At 40.4% G+C, this 17,120-nt stretch overlaps 1 protein-coding gene across 2 annotated transcripts in view; it reads right to left on the reverse strand.

The window, feature by feature from the left end:
- SUSD5 (sushi domain containing 5) overlaps positions 1-17,120 on the reverse strand; it is a 65,080-nt gene that overhangs the window by 22,162 nt on the left and 25,798 nt on the right. Inside the window, exon 4 of one of the 2 annotated variants that reach the window (XM_009445078.4) lies at positions 2,645-2,833. The exons of the other annotated variant lie outside the window; for it this stretch is intronic. Within the exon in view, the coding sequence (XP_009443353.4) occupies positions 2,645-2,833 (189 nt within the window). The remainder of the gene's footprint in view (positions 1-2,644; positions 2,834-17,120) is intronic. 2 annotated transcript variants of the gene reach the window in all.

Raw genomic sequence — 17,120 nt, forward strand, 5'->3', positions numbered from 1 at the left:
GCTTAAATGTTAAACTCTCAGACACTGTAACAATCTGTATATCCAGCCCAAGCATATAAACCAGAATTCCTGCCCAGCAGCTTAAAGCTTTAACAACTGCATTGCAGTGGGAACATAAAGATCATTTTGGACCCGCAAAACCTGCATTTAGTGCTCATTCGACTAGGGCTAGCAAACAACCCATTTGGCTGTGGGTGTGGCTCATGAGATGGTGCAACTTCAGCACCTCATTGGAACATTAACAACTCAGGGTGGGTATGGGCCTGCTTCAAGGCGACATATTGGACCAACAGGAAGCTTGGTGCTTATGCTTGATTTTCTTGGGCAGGTGAATGATCAGAATTGGCAAGTAGCTCCCGCCTGGCACAAAGCAACAGGAACAGAAGAAAGATGAGGAAAGTTCTAGAAGATTGCTCAAACTGTGCTTTCAGCACTTGTCCCAGTCTGTAACTTGTTATTAGGTATGCAACAAGGCAAGTAGAAACACCCAGAAAGTTTTTAGAAACTTTTGCAACAATTTGACAGGGGAATTTTATGTCTATTTAATTTAACACAGATTGTGCTTATATTTGGAATCTATTTTATTTTATATTAATTCATTTTTATTGCATTTTACTAAAGTATTAATCAGCTAATGACTACAAAAAATGTGTAAGAGTTCACAAAGAATTTGAAAAGTAGTGAAATAGAAAACAACAAAACCAACTCATTAAAAGACACTGTGAGTGTGAAAAGATAAGCCACAGAATGAGAGAAAATACTTGCAACACATTAATTATGAATATTTCATGTAAAAATTATATAATATGTAAATGATCAAATTCAAATCAATCAGAAAAATGGGAAAAGTACCTGGACAGTTTACACAAAGAAATCCTAATGCCCTATTAACATGTGATAAGTGCTTGACCTCACTATTATCAGAGAAATGAATATTACAACTACAAATCACCACAGAGCTGTCACCAGACTGGCAGTCCTAAAGCTGATGAGGTGCTGAACGACAAGGACTCTCAGACACAGCTGATGGGAGAGCAGACTGGGCAAATACTTTAGAGAACACTTTGGCAGCATCAGCTGCAGCTGAACACACACACACTCCATGGGCAGTAATTCTACTGCTAGGAACCAACTGAAATGTGTTCACATGGGAACCAAAGGAGGCTAAGGACAATTATAGCAGCATAGTTTGTGACAGCCACAAAATGAAAATAAGCAAAATGTCCACCAACAGCTGATTGGATAAATAAATAGTTGTGTATTCACACTGTGGATAGTAAATAGCAGTGAAGACTATAGTAGCAGTGAAACCACAGCTTCAGGCAACAACATGAATGAATCTCACAGGTGTGACAGCACCCTAGGTCTCATCTGAGTTCTCTCATGGGATCTGCAGGACATTCCAGGGACAAACTGTCCTATAAGTTCAGTAACATCATGGTGCTGGAGTTATTTCCCTCTATAGAACCAAACTCTGCTTGGTACCCAGATGTCATGGGAGGTCAGGGAGGGGGTTCTTGAAAAAGTCTTGGAGTGAGAGGAGCACTGTGAGATCAGGGAACAATTCAGGGTCTAGCATGAGGTCCGAGGTATAGGAGTCACAAGCCAGGTCAGCCATGGGGCTGCCCCAGTCGCCTGCTGGCTGCTGCGTCCCTGTTGGGGTGGGGAGGCCAGGCCTGGCTGTGGCTGGACACAGCGATTTCTGCTGCTGGAGAAATTCCCAAGGGGCTGGGCAGCAGGGGTTAAGGAGGCTGCAGTAACCTGGGACTCCTAGAAATGTGATGTTGATGGAATGGGGACATCTGGAGAAATCAGATCAGGTTTGGGGAACTCAGTGTCCACTAGGACTCTTTTTAGTTTCAACTAACTATTCAGACTCCACAAGTCACTCCTGGCATTCAGAAGGCTCCAGGCCAGGGAGCAGAGCAAGGCCACTGGGAAGCAGCAAGCAAGTCTCATCCGTGGGAATAGCCCTTGCAGCAGTTCCATACAGCTGTCCTGGAGTTCGTCTCCTTGCTCCACCCCTCACCACCCCTGCTTTCCTCCCAAGATTGCTCAGGTGGATCAGAACTCATATGTGTAGTGTGGATCAATAGTGCTTGGAAGCCCCATGCCCCATAAGAGTCTGAATGTCTTGCAACAACCCACAGAATAGTTCTCAGGGTCCTCACAAAGGTCATGCTCAGATACAAGAATCACCACCCTCAGGGCAGCCCAGAGCTGGGCTTCCTAACATGTATTCATTATAGTCTTCCCAGCCCAGTTTACCCATTGGGGGTCATTTTCACCAGAAGCAATGCTGCTTTGTACCACAGCTGATGTTCCGACTTGACCAGGTTTCCAGGGAAATAAACTAGAAAGTTAACTCAAGGTTAACTGTGTACTTAGAGAAGAAGTGGGGATTTTAACTTGTTAACCCTTTACTCCCAGCATGGAAGATGAAGAGCTCAGTTGTGCATTTGAAATGCTACAGGAATCCCCAAGTGGAGATGTTGCTAGGTCCAGAGCTCAGGAGAAAGGTCTGAAAGCCTCTTTTCAAAGGCACCTTGGTGGAGAAGAGCCCACCACATGCAGCCAGCAGCAGTGGAGCCCTCAGCCAGCACTGCGTGGGCACGCGAAGGTGGCCCATCCCTGGGCTGCTTACCTTTCCCACAGGCCTGCACCAGGCCGTACCACTCTCCACAGCTGTTACATAGCAAGGTGAAGGCGGTCTCCCGGTGGCCCATGATGTGGCCCGGGGCACACACGTACAGCAGTTCATCCCCCATCTCCAAGCCGGTGCGGCCCTGCAGGATGGTGTGTGGGAACGAAGGCGGGTCTCCACACGGCTTCTCTGAGGAGAAGGAATCACAGTTAGCTTTTCCAAACTGTGCGGAACTTTTTCAGCCTATGAGAAAACAGACTTAAAACACAACTCTCCCCTGCCGCCCACCGTACCCTCAACTGTGATCACAGGGGCTGTTTCTTGGTCACCCTGGCAACTCCAAGGCCTGGCAGAATGCCTGGAATAGAAGAGGCACTCAAAAATACTTGTTGCGTGAATAAACGCCATACAAAGTGCTACAACTTTGCATTTTAAAGTTGCCAAACAATGTTACCTTCTAATGTTTCCTTGAAAGGAGGGTCTGGAGATACATACCTAGCAGTAAGCTCCTTTTTGCGGTATTTTATAAGTGAATAGGAACTCTGACAAAGGCTAAATGTTACAGACTACAGAGTACAGCAGAGGGTATCTTCCCCCCTTCCCCGCCCACAACCTCAACACCAACAGCAACACCGTTATCAGTTTGGTATATACAAAAATTACACACACACACACACACACTATATATATATACACACACACACACATATATAAATACATACATATTTCTTTTTTTAACATAAATGGGATTTATATCGTATGTATTATTGAGTACCCTGCTTTTAAAAAATTGATTATTTTTTAGGTTCACATCAAAGTTGAGCAGAAAGTACAGAGAGTTCCCCTATACCCCTGACCCTTCTACGCACACAGCTTCTCCCACTATTAGCATTCTGCACCAGAGTGGTCCATTTGTGACGACCGATGAAACTCCACTGATACCTCATTATCACCCAAAGTCCATAACTTACCTCAAGGTTACCATAATTTACTCAGTGTTGCACATTCTATGGGCTTTGACAAATGCACAGTGACACATATCCACCATTATTGTATCATACAGAATAGTTTCACTGCCCCAAAGTCCTCTGTGCTCTGCTTATTTATACCTTCCTTCTCCCTAAAGATTGCAACAGCTGATCCTTTTACTGTCTCCATAGTTTGCCTTTTCCAGAATTCACATAGTTGGAATCATAATATGTAGCCTTTTCAGATTGGCTTCTTTCACTTAGTAACATGCAATTAAAGCTCCTCCATGTCTTCTTATGGCTTGAGAGCTCATTTCTTTTTAGCACTGAATATTATTCCATTGTCTGGATGTATCACAGTTTATTTTTCTATTCACCTACTGAAGTACATCTTGGTTGCTTCCGAGTTTTGGCAACAATGAATAAAGCTGCTATACACATCCATTTACAGGTTTTTGTGTGAACATTAGTTTCTGGTTCATTTGGGTAAATACCAAAGAGCGTGACTGCTGGATAGTATGGGAAGAGTATGTTTAGTTTTGTAAGAACTACCAAACTGTCTTCCAAAATGGCTGTACCATTTTGCATTCCCACCAGCAATGAATGAGTGTTCCTGTTGCTCCACATCCTTGCTAGCATTTGTTGGTTTGTGTTCTGGATTGCAAATATTTTCCCAAGTCTGCGACCCATCTTATTCTCTAGACATTGTCTTTTGCAGAACAGAAGTTTTAAATTTTAATGAATCCCAGCTTATCAATTATTTCTTTCATGCATCATGCCTTTAGTCTAAGAAGTCATTGCCATACCCAAGGTCATTTAGGTTTTCTCCTATGATAACTTCTAGCAGTCTTACAGTTTTGGGTTTTACATTTAGGTCTATGGTCCATCTCGAGTTAATTTTTGTGAAGGGTGTAAGGTCTGCGTCTAGGTAATCGTTTTTGCATGTGGATGTCCAATTGTTCCAGCAGTTATGTAAAAGAGACTATCTTTGCTTCATCGTATTGCCTTTTCTCCTTAGTCAAAGATGAATCAACTGTATTTATGTGGGTCTATTTCTGGGCTCTCTACTCTGATCCATTGATATTTGTCAGCTCTTTCACCAATATCACACTATCTTGATTGCTGTAGCTTTATAGATGTCTTCAAGTCCAACAGGTTCAGCCCTTTGACTTTATTTTTCTCCTTCAATATTTAGTTGGTTACTCTGGGTCTATTACCTCTCCATATATAAACTACAGACTTTGTTTGTTAACCCATTTATGCCAGAGGTTGCAAATTTTTTTGTGTGAAAAATCAGACCTTGGTGATGACCTTGAGAAGTAGGATATAAATAACTCCCACAAGCTTAGCATTCCAACAATGGAACACGAGGCGTAAATGGGTTAATATCCGTAAAAGTAACTTGCTGAATTTTTTTATTGGGATGTGTTCAATCTATAGATCAAGTTGGGAAAAACTGACATCTTCACAATCCATGAACATGGACTATTTCTCCATTTATTTAGTTCTTCTTTGATATATTTCATCAGAGTTTTACAGTATTCTTCATCTAGATCTACAGATCTTGTACGTAATTTGTTAGATTTATACCTAAGAATTTCATTTTTTCTTGGGGTGCTAATATAAATGGTAACATGGTGTTTTTTGGCTTTTTTGTTTTTTTGAGATAGGGTCTCACTCTGTCGCCCAGGCTGGAGTGCAGTGGTGGGATCATGGCTCTCTGCAGCCTTGACCTCTTGGGTTTAAGTGATCCTCCCACCTTGGCCTTCCAAAGTCTTGGGATTATAGGCATGAGCCACTGCACCCAACTGGTAATGTGTTTTTAATTTAAAATTTCACTATTTAATTGCTGGTCCACAGGAAAGTGATTAACTTTTGTACGTTAACCTTGTATCCTGCAATCCTGCTATAATTGCTTTTTTTAAAAAAATTATACTTTAAGTTCTGGGATACATGTGCAGAACGTGCGGGTTTGTTACTATAACTGCTTATTTGTTCCAGCTTTTTGTTGTTGTTGATTCTTTCAGATTTTGTACATAGACAATCATGTTATCTGCAGACAAAGACAGTTTCAGTTGTTCCTTCGCAATCTATATTTTCTTTTCTTATTTTATTGTATTAGCTAGGATTTCCAGTACAATGCTGAAAAGCAGTGGTGAAAAGAGACATCTTGCCTTGTTTCTGATCTTAGTAAGAAAGCTTCAAATTTCTACCCTTAATCATGATGTTAGCTGTAGGTTTTTTTGTTTTTGTTTTTAGATGTTCTCTATTGAGCTGAAGAAGTTCCCCTCTATTCCTGGTTTGTTAGGAGTTTTTATCATGAATGGGTGTTGGATTTTGTCAAATGCCTTTTCTGCATCTATCAATATAATTATGTGATTTTTCTTCCATAACCTCTTGATGTGATGGACCATATTAATTTTGAAGACTAGCCTTGCACACCTGGGATAAATCCCACTTGGTTTTGGTGTACAAATCTTTGTATACATTGTTGAATTTTGTTTGCTAATATTTTGTTGAAGATATTTGCATCTATGTTCATGAGATACATTGGTCTGTAGTTTTTTGTTTTTTGTTTTTTTTTGAGACGGAGTCTTGCTGTCGCCCAGGTTGGAGGGCAGTGGCGTGATTTTGGCTCACTGCAGGCTCCGCCTCCCGGGATCATGCCATTTTCCTGCCTCAGCCTCCCGAGTAGCTGGGACTACAGGCGCCCACCACCACGCCCGGCTAATTTTTTGTATTTTTAGTAGAGACAGGGTTTCACCGTGTTAGCCAGGATGGTCTCAATCTTGTGACCTGCCAGCCTCGGCCTCCCAAAGTGCTGGGATTACAGGCGTGAGCCACCACGCCTGGCCCGGTCTGTAGTCTTTTTTGTAATGTCTTTGTTTGGTTTTGGTGTTAGGGTAATACTAGCCTCATAGAATGGCTTAGAAAGTATTCCTTCTGCTAACTTCTGGAAAAGATTGTAGAAAATTGGCATAATTTCTGCCACTAGTGAACCCTCTGGGCTTGATGCTTTCTTTGGAAGGTTGTAGAGGATTGGCATAATTTCTGCCTTAAATGTTTGGCAGAATCCACTAGTGAACCCTCTGGGCTTGGTGCTTTCTTTGGAAGGTTGTAGAGAATTGGCATAATTTCTGCCTTAAATGTTTGGCAGAATCCACTAGTGAACACTCTGGGCTTGGTGCTTTCTTTGGAAGGTAATTAGTTATTGATTCAACTTATTTATTTAATAGCTATAGGCCTGTTCAGATTGCCCATTTCTTCTCTACAATGGGACAATTTAATGTAGGTTATCAAATTTGTGGGCATAGAGTTGTTCATAATATTCCTTTATTATCCTTTTAATGTCCATAGGATCTGTAGTGATGTCCCCTCTTTAATTTTTTTTAAAAGCATAACCAATTGTTTAATCAGTTTTATGTGACCTATGAGCCTTCAGAAATCAATACCCGAAGAACCAGGGAAAACTGTTGATTTTTATGTTTAGATTCAAAGAAGAATGGACAGCTGTGTAGAAATGTGATTGGACAAAAGGGGTATGATCTACTGGTAATATACTAAAGGGGGAAACCCAGCAAGGTTTGTTTGTTGAGCTTCTTGTTGGCCTCTCTGTGTAGCATTATTTTCTCCTAGATATAGGCAGAACCTCTCTGGAATATAGGTCTTATGACCTATTACCAAACAAGGTAGGTCAAGTTATTTCTTTCAGGCTGGGTGCTACACAGAAAGGTGGGAGAAGGTTAGAATAGTATTTCCAAGTTTTACGGCTTGCTTTGGGGTTTCATTTTCAATATTAGTAATTTGCATCTTCTCTCATAGTCTGGCTAGAGGCTTATCCATTTTATTGCTCTTCTCAAAAAACCAACATTTTTTTCCATTGATTTTATGTTTGTAATTTTACTGATTTCTACTCTAATTTTTATTACACTCATGTGCCACATAACAACATTTTGGTCAAGGAGGAACTGAATATATGATGGTAGTCTCGTAAGATTATAATGGAGCTGAAAAATTTTTATCACCTAGTGATGTAGCCATTGTAAAATCATAGAGCAATGTATTATTTATGTGTTTGTGGTGATGCTGGTGTAAACAAACCTGTTGCACTGCCAACTGTATAAAAGTATAGCACATACAATTATGTACAGTACAAAATACTCAATAATGATACTAAATGACTATGTTACTGGTTTATATATTTACCATACTATACTTTAATCATTATTTTAGAGTGTACTACTACTTATTTTTTAAAAGTTAACTAAAGCAGCCTCAGGCAGGTCCTTCAAGAGATATTCCAGAGAAGGCATTGTTATAATAGGAGATGACAGCTCCATGTGTCTTACTGCCCCTGAAGACTTTCTACTGGGACAAGATGTGAAGGTGTCAAACAGTGATATTGGTGATCCTAACCCTGTGTAAGCCTAGGCTAATGTGCATGTTTGTGTCTTAGTTTTTAACAATAAAGTTTAAAAAGTTAAAAAAAAATTTTTTTGAGACATGGTCTTGCTCTGTCACTCACGTTGGAGTGCAGTGGCATGATCATGGCTCACTGTAATCTTGAACTCCTGGGCTCAAGTGATCCTCTTGCCCCAGTTTCCTGAATAGCTGGGACTATAGGCACATGCATCTGTGCCCAGCTAATTAAAAAAAATTTTTTTGGCCAGGTGCAGTGGCTCATGCCTGTAATCCCAACACTTTGGAAGGCTGAAGCAGATGGATCACTTAAGGTCAGGAGTCAAAGACCAGCCTGGCCAACATGGTGAAACCCTAAAATTACTTTTAAAATTTACTTTTTTAAAATACAAAAAAAATTATCCAGGCGTGGTGGTGCATGCCTGTAATTTCAGTTACTCGGGAGGCTGAGGCAGGAGAATAGCTTGAACCCAGAAGGCAGAGGTTGCAATGAGCCGAGGTTGTGCCACTGCTCTCCAGCCTCACTGACGGAGCGAGACTTTGCCTCAAAAAAAAAAAATTTTTTTTTTTTAGACATGGGGTCTTATTATGTTGCCCAGGTTGTTTTTTAACTCCTGGCCTCAAGAGATCCTCCTGCCTCAGGCCTTCCAAAGTGCTGGGGTTGCAGGCATGAGCCAGCACACCCAGCAAATAATAATAATAATAATAAATTTAAAAAATAAAAAAGTATAGAATAAGGATATAAAGAAAGAAAATACGTTTGTACAGTTGTACAATGTGTTTTTAAGCTCTGTTATTACGAAAAAGTCAACAAGTTTTAAAAAATTAAAAATTTATAAAGTTACAGTAAACTAAAGCTAATTTATTACTGATGAAAAAATATTTTCATAAATTTAGTGTAGTCTAAGTGTACAGTGTTTATAAAGTCTGCAGTAGTATACAGTAATGTCCTAGGCCTTCACATTCACTGAACATTCATTCACTGACTCAACCATGGCAACGTCCAGTGCTGCAAGCGCCATGCATGGTAAGTGCCCTATATAGATGTATCATTTTCATCTTTTTTTTTTTTTTTTTGCATTTGTTTGGTTTTTGTTTTGGGGGTGGGGAGATTTGAGATAAAATCTCACTCTGTTGCCCAGGCTGGAATGCTGTGACATGATCGTGGCTCACTGACCTCTTGGACTCTCAAGCAATCCTCCTGTGTAGCTGAGACCAAGAGCACGTGCCACCCTGCCTAGATATTTTTTTCCCCCTTTGGAGAGACAGGGTTTCCATATGTTGCCCAGGCTGGTCTCAAACTCTTGGGCTCAAATGATCCTCCCTTCTCAGCTTCCCAAAGTGCTGGGATCACAGGCATGAGTTACTGTGCCTGGTCCATTTTTTGTTTGTTTGTTTTACCTTTTATACTATATTTTTACTGTACCTTTTCTATGTTTAGATACACAAATACCTACCATTGTATTACAATTGCCTACAGTATTCAGTACAGTAACACACTGTACAGGTTTGTAGCCAAGGAACAACAGGCTGTACCATTAGTGTAGGTGCACAGTAGGCTATACCATCTAGGTTTTTGTAAGTACACTCTACGATGTTCACACAATGACAAAATCATCTACAATGCATATCTCAAAATGTATCCCTGCTGTTAGGCAATGAATACTGTATTTCTTTTCTTCTGTTTAATTTAGATTTAACTTGCTCTTCTTTTTTGAGTTTTCTAAAGTGGAGGCTAAGATTATTGATTTTAGATTTTTCTTTTTTTCTAATATATGTATTCACTGCTACAAGTTTGCCTCTAAGCACCGCTTCTCACAACTTTTGAAAAGTATTTTCATTCTCATGTGGTTAAAAATATTTTAAAATTCTCTTGAGATATCTTCTTTGACCCACGCATTATTTAAAAGTATGTTGTTTAATCTCCAAGGACTTTGGGATTTTCCAGCTATCATTCTGTTATTGTTTTCTACCTTAATTCCACTGTGGTCTGAGAGCAGACATCATATTCCTATTCTTTAAAATTTCTTAATTTGTGTTTTATGGCCCAGGATGTGGTTGATCCTAGCAAATGTTCCATGTGAGCCTGAGAAGAATGTGTAATCAGCTGCTGTTGGATAAAGTAGTCTAAATATGTCAATTATATCTAGTTAACTAAAGGGGCTGTCAAGTTCAACTATGTGCTTGCTGATCTGCCTGCCAGATCTGTCCATTTCTGAGAGAGGGGTGTTTAAATCTCCAACTACAACAGTGGATTCATCTATTTATCCTTGCAGTTCTGTCAGTTTTTCCTCATGTATTTTGGCATCCTGTTGTTAGGCACATATACATTAAAGATGGTTATGTCTTCTTAGAATATTGACCTCTTTACCATTATGTAATTCTTCTCTTTATCCCTGATAACTTTTCTTGATCTGAAGTCTGCTCTATCTAAAACAAGTATAGCTACTCCCACTTTATTTTGATTAGTGTTAGCATGGTATATCTTTCTCCATCCCTTTCCTTTTTGTTTTTTGAGACGGAGTCTTGGTCTGTCACCCAGGCTGGAGTGCAGTGGTGTGATCTCGGCTCACTGCAAGCTCTGCCTCCTGGGTTCATGCCATTCTCCTGCCTCAGCCTCCTGAGTAGCTGGGACTACAGGTGCCTGCCACTACACTCGGCTAATTTTTTGTATTTTTTTTTTTTTTTTAGTAGAGACAGGGTTTCACTGTGTTAGCCAGGATGGTCTCGATCTCCTGACCTTGTGATCCACCCGCCTTGGCCTCCCAAAGTGCTGGGATTACAGGCGTGAGCCACTGCACCCGGCTCCCTTTACTTTTTATCTATATGTGTCTTTATACTTACAGTGGGTTTCTTATAGACAACATATAGTTAGGTCTTGTTTTTTAACACACTCTGATAATACCTGTCTTTTAATTAGTGTATCTAGACCATTGATGTCTAAAGTGATCATTGATATAATTGGATAACCACTATAATTGTTATTGTTTGCTATTTGTTACCGTATTTTCCATTTCTATTTTTGTCTTCCATGTTTTTTAAGTCTTTTATGGTTTTAATTGAGCGTTTTATATAATTCCATTTTCTTTCCTTTCTTAGCATATCAATTATACTTGTTTTTTTATTTTTATTCTTTATCTTTTTTAGTTGTTGCCCTGGTGGTTGCAATACACATTTACAAGTCCAACTCCACTTTCAAATAACACTATACTATACTTCACAGGTAGTGCAAGTACCTCATAATAACAAAATATGCCTAATTCCTCCTGCCCCCTGTATCATTGGTGTCATTCAGTTCACTATTGAATTGCTGCTATTATTTTGTACAAACTATTATCTCTCTGATCACTAAGAATACAAAAAAATAAGTTTTTACTTTACCTTCACTTATTTATTCTCTGATGTTCTTCCTTTATTTACATAGGTCTGAGTTTCTGACCTATATCATTTCCCTGCTCCCTAAAGAACTTCTTTTAACATTTCTTGCAAGACAGGTCTACTGGCCACAAATTCTCTCATTTTTTGTTTGTTTGAGAAAGCCTTTATTTCTCTTTCACTTTTGAAGGACAATTTCTTAGGGCATACAATTTTAGGTTAATGGGGTTTTTTTTCCTCTTAACACTTTAAATATTTTATTACCCTCTTTTTTTTTTTTTTTTTTTTTTTTGAGATGGAGTCTCGCTCTATCTCCTTGGCTGGAGTGCAGTAGCGTGATCTCAGTTCACTGCAACCTCCACCTCCCGGGTTTAAGCGATTCTTCTGCCTCAGCCTACTGAGTAGCTGGGACTACAGGCACACACCACCACACCTGGCTACTTTTTTTGTATTTTTAGTAGAGATGGGGTTTCACCATGTTGGCCAGGCAGGTCTCAAACTCCTGACCTCAGGTGATCTGCCTGCCTCAGCCTCCCAAAGTGCTGGGATTAAAGGCATAAGCCACCACACCCGGCCTTACACTGTCTTCTTTCTTGCATGGTTTCAGAGGAGGAATTGCATATAATTCTTACTTTTGCTCGTCCATAGATAAGGTAGGGTTTTTTCCTCTAGATTCTTTCAAGATTTTAAATTTATCTTTAATTTTTTTGTAGTTTGTTAATGATATGCCAGGGTGTAGTTTTTTGGGTATTTATCCTACTTGGTGTACTCTGAGCTCCCCAGATCTGTGGTTGGTTGTCCGACATTAATTTGATGAAATTCTTGGTCATTACAGTTTCAAATATTGCTTCTGTTCCTTTCTTCCTTCTTCTGATACTTCCATTATGTGTATGTTATAATTTTTGCGGTATCCCATAGTTCTTGGATATTCTGTTCTCTTTTTTTGTCTTTTATTTCTCTTTGTTTTTCAGTTTTTGGAAGTTTCTATTGCCATATCTTCAACCGCAGATATTTTCTCCTCAGCTGTGTCCAGTCTACTGATGAGCCTATTTCTGTTACAGTGCTCTTGATCTCTCACATTTCTTTTTGATTCTTTCTTAGAATTGCCACCTCTCTGTTGCTATTACCCATCTGTTCTTGTATGTCATCTAATTCTCCCATTAATGCCCTGAGCATAGTTATCATAGCATTTTAAAATTCCTGGTCTGATAAATTCAATGTTCCTGCCCTATCTGAGTCTAGCTCTGATGCTTGTTTTCAGTCTTTTCAAACTGTATCTTTTGTCTTTGAGAATGCCTCGTAATTTTTGTTGAAAAGTGGACATGATGTTCTGAGCAAAAGCCACTGTGGTAAACAGGTCTTTGGGAATGTGCTGGGAAGCTGTGGAGGGGAGAGGGGGTGTTCTAGAGTCCTATGACTAGGTCTCAGTCTTTTGTCAGCCTGTGCCCCTGGACTGTGAACTTCATCAGTGCTTCTCATTTTTTCCCCTCCCATCTAGGTGAGAGAGGATGGCTACAGGGAGCTGGAGCTGGGAATTTCCCTCCCTCCAGTAGGTCAGGCTCTGAAAAAATATTTTGCTCCTGACCACAGGCCTTGTTAAGAAGAACAGAATATTCTGGGGTATTTCAAAATGGTTGTTTTTCCTCTCTGTTTGCTGGAAGCACAAGATTTTTCTCTGATATTTTCTGTAAGGACCTGATAGAGCTCCTGGAGGTAAAACTTCCAAAAGCATGGGGGCCCCTTGATGACTGGGTCCCCCTGGAGTTTTTAACTCACAAACTTGTCCACCCTGAGCTTCCAGCAATTCATCAATTACAGCTACGTCTTCCTACCCTGGCACTGGTTTCTTCCAATTGTTCTGCTTAGGTAACTTGTGATTATCTGTTTTTACCTGTGTCTCCAATTCTAGGGACAGCAGTTTGCCCTGTGACCTCACTTTGCTGATGGATCTAAGAAGAGCTGTGGATGTGTCAGTTTGTTCAGCTTTTCACTTGTTATGATGGAGCAGTAACTTCTAAACTCCTGACACGCTGGGCCAGAAACCAGAAGTCTTTTTCTTTTCTTCTTTAAATATTACAGCTCTTTCCACATTAATACTATAATCTACTTCAATCTTTGGTAGCACACATTATTTAATCATTAGACAGATATTTATGTTGGTTCCAACTTTTCACGATTATAAATCATGCTTCAATGAACAGTCTCAAATGCACATTTTTGTACCTATCTTATTTCTTTAGGATAAACCTCTAGAAGTGGAACTGCTGCATCAAAGTAATGTTACAATTTAAAAAAATTCAAATTCAAATTTCCTCTTCTAATTTTACAGGTTGTTTTCCTTTAGTCTTTAGGCAGTCAAGTTACCTAAGAAGCATATTGCTTAAAAGAAGATAGACTTTGGGAGGCCAAGGCGGGCGGATCATGAGGTCAGGAGATTGAGACCATCCTGGCTAACACGGTGAAACCCTGTCTCTACTAAAATACAAAAAATTAGCTGGGCGTGGTGGCGGGCGCCTGTAGTCCCAGCTACTCGGGAGGCTGAGGCAGGAGAATGGCGTGAACCCGGGAGGTGGAGCTTGCAGTGAGCCGAGATTGCGCCACTGCACTCCAGCCTGGGTGACAGAGCGAGACTGTGTCTCAAAAGAAAAAAAAAAGAAGATAGACTGAGAAATGATGAAAATATAAAATAATAAAAAATACGACTTGTGCTTTAAGCCACCCTGACTGGCCTCGCAGCTTGTAGTTTGGTAGCACTTTCTTTCTTTCTTTTTTTTTTTTTTTTTGAGACAGAGTCTCATTCTGTCGCCAGGCTGGATGGAGTGCAGTGGTGTGATCTTGGCTCACTGCAACCTCCGCCTCCCCGGTTCAAGCTATTCTCCTGCCTCAGCCTCCTGAGCAGCTGGGACTACAGGCGCTTGCCACCATGCCCAGCTAATTTTTGTATTTTTAGTACAGACAGGGTTTCACCATGTTGGCCAGGATGGTCTCGATCTCTTGACCTCGTGACCTGCCCGCCTCGGCCTCCCAAAGTCCTGGGATTACAGGTGTGAGCCACCACGCCTGGTCAGCACTTTCTTAAAGACGCTCATTGCTATGCATATCCTTTTATATGAGAGAGATTTTGAATGAAGAAGTGTGTGGCTGTACTTCAGGAAGACAGCACAGAGTGACACATTTTGACCAAAACTACCTTGACTCTCTGAGTCAAGGAGCCTAGGAGATCAAGTGCTTATTTCACCTATATGGCAATTCGGGACAAGCAGTTATCTGAAACCCTTGCCACAAATTCAGATGCACCCTCCGCAGGGTGAGTAGGGGAGAATCATGTAGGTGAAGAATGAACCAAAGTCATCCACCTCAGTTATGTCAGGCTGGACCAAACTCCAGCTGGTATCCCAAAGGCAAAAGGCCTGGACTTTCCACCTTCCTCAGCTGCCCATGACTCATGCTGGATGCCCCACTGTTTTCTTCCACCAGGATCTACTGGAAGGCTGTTCAGCAAACACTATGAAAGGACTGATTAATACTTTCAGTCTCACATAAATCTATCTAAGGAACACAGGGAAACTGTTTTGGAAGTAGAGAAGGAGGAACTTCAGGCTAAACTCAGATCCCACCAGACTCATAAGATCTTCTTCAGAATTAATTTTCAAAACGATATGTGCTAGAATCTGGCTCAGGAAAACCGCCATAATGCTGCTGAGAGTCTAGGTACATACACCATATGTTTCTGGATTTCCCGCAAACATTCAAGATAGGAAACACACTTCTGAGCTGGTGTGATTCAGAAGCTCCAGTACAACAGTGCTATGCGTTAACACAACCAAGTGCGTGCCAAAAACACCACTCATATCCAGGTGCAACTTGAATTAGTTCCTTTCACCAATCTTCTCATCTTGAACCTCACAAGGGAGCTATGGAAAACAGCCGGCTATATACCTGGACCCTCTTCTCCTCTCTAGGGAAACTTACATTTGGTAAGTGTACTAACAGTCTTTTTTTTTTTTTTAATTATACTTTAAGTTTTAGGGTGCATGTGCACAACATGCAGGTCTTTTACATATGTATACATGTGCCATGTTGGTGTGCTGCACCCATTAACTCGTCATTTAACGTTAGGTATATCTCCTAATGCTATCCTTCCCCCCTCCCCCCACCCCACAACAGGCCCCGGTGTGTGATGTTCCCCTTCCTGTGTCCATGTGTTCTCATTGTTCAATTCCCACCTATGAGTGAGAACATGCAGTGTTTGGTTTTTTGTCCTTGATACTGCTTCTCGATTATTCTGTAGATAGAAATTGTGGTTTGTGAACACCGATTTAGGACCTGGGTTTCAACCATTTCGACATCATGAGATATATCTATTATTTTTCCTTCCAAGAAAAGAAGATTTTATAAAAGATTCTGTCTATCAACCAAATGTTTATTCATAAGCACATTATTTCACTCATTTTTCAATTTAAAAGGGCACATTTGCCTGCCAATCAGAGCTTCCGATAACCAGTGTTTCCACAAAGAATTTAGAATTCATATGAAAGTTGATGCTTTTATTCTGATAAGTTGTTGACTTTCATCTTGACCTTTGAAATTTTAAAGAAGAGCCTGCAAAACTCAATTATTACTCTGCAAGACAAAAATGTAAAATTCTGAAACAAATGCCTGATCTTTCCTCCTTCCTTTTGGTGTTACCTAAGCTATGTGTCTTTAGGGCCCCCTGCTAGCTCCCTCCCACTCACTCCACAACACACAACCAGCATTGTCCTCCCCAAGAAGAGTTAGTTCTTACACTCCTCTACATCAGTGGTTCTCAAAGATGAACATGCATCAGAATCACCTGGAAGGTTTGTAAAAATACATCTGGCCCTCCTTTTGAGTTTCTGACTCTGTAGCTGAGGCCCCAAAATTTGTATTTCTTGAAAGTTCCTAGGTAATGTTGAGACTGCTGGTACAAGGACCACCCTTGGAGAACTGCTGCTGTAGATCAAAAACCTATCCTCAAAAACAGGCAAAACCTATATATGGTGATAAGAATTGGAATAGAGATGGGCCTCTGGCTCTGCTGTAGTAGGGAGGGGCAGAAGATTATTGGAAAAGGACTCCAGGGAACTTTCTGGGGTGAAGAAAATGTTCTATATCATGACTGGGTGTTGATTACACAGGTGTATACATTTGTCAAAACTTGTCAACTTTAGATCTGTGCATTTTGCTGATGTAAATTATACCTTAATGAACTAAGTTAATTTAAAAAATACCTCCCCTTAGAAAAATCTGTAATTTTTTCAGCATGAGGTATAAGTGGTTGAAAATTATTCACAACCTCTCCCAGTGGATACTTCATGCCTTAAGATAGTGATTTCCAACTTGTAGGGATTCTACCAGGGAAGCAATATAGTATTTGCAAGATGTAGGCAAGTTCATATGCAAATAAACCCTGCGTCAATCAACCAATAACTCTAAATCAATTACTAATACATGGAAATCTACATGATAGTACTCCTTGAGTTTCTCCTCCTAAAAACTTATTTAAAAAATATTCTAGCCGGCTGGGCGCGGTGGCTCACACCTGTAATCCCAGCACTTTGGGAGGCTGAGGTGGGTGGATCACGAGGTCAAGAGTTCAAGACCAGCCTGACCAATATGGTGAAACCCCGTCTGTACTAAAAATACAAAAATTACCTGGATGTGGCGGCGCACGCCTGTAGTCCCAGCTACTC

This window comes from Pan troglodytes, chromosome 2 (genome assembly GCF_028858775.2).
Source record: "Pan troglodytes isolate AG18354 chromosome 2, NHGRI_mPanTro3-v2.0_pri, whole genome shotgun sequence".
Classification (NCBI taxonomy): Eukaryota; Metazoa; Chordata; class Mammalia; order Primates; family Hominidae; genus Pan; species Pan troglodytes.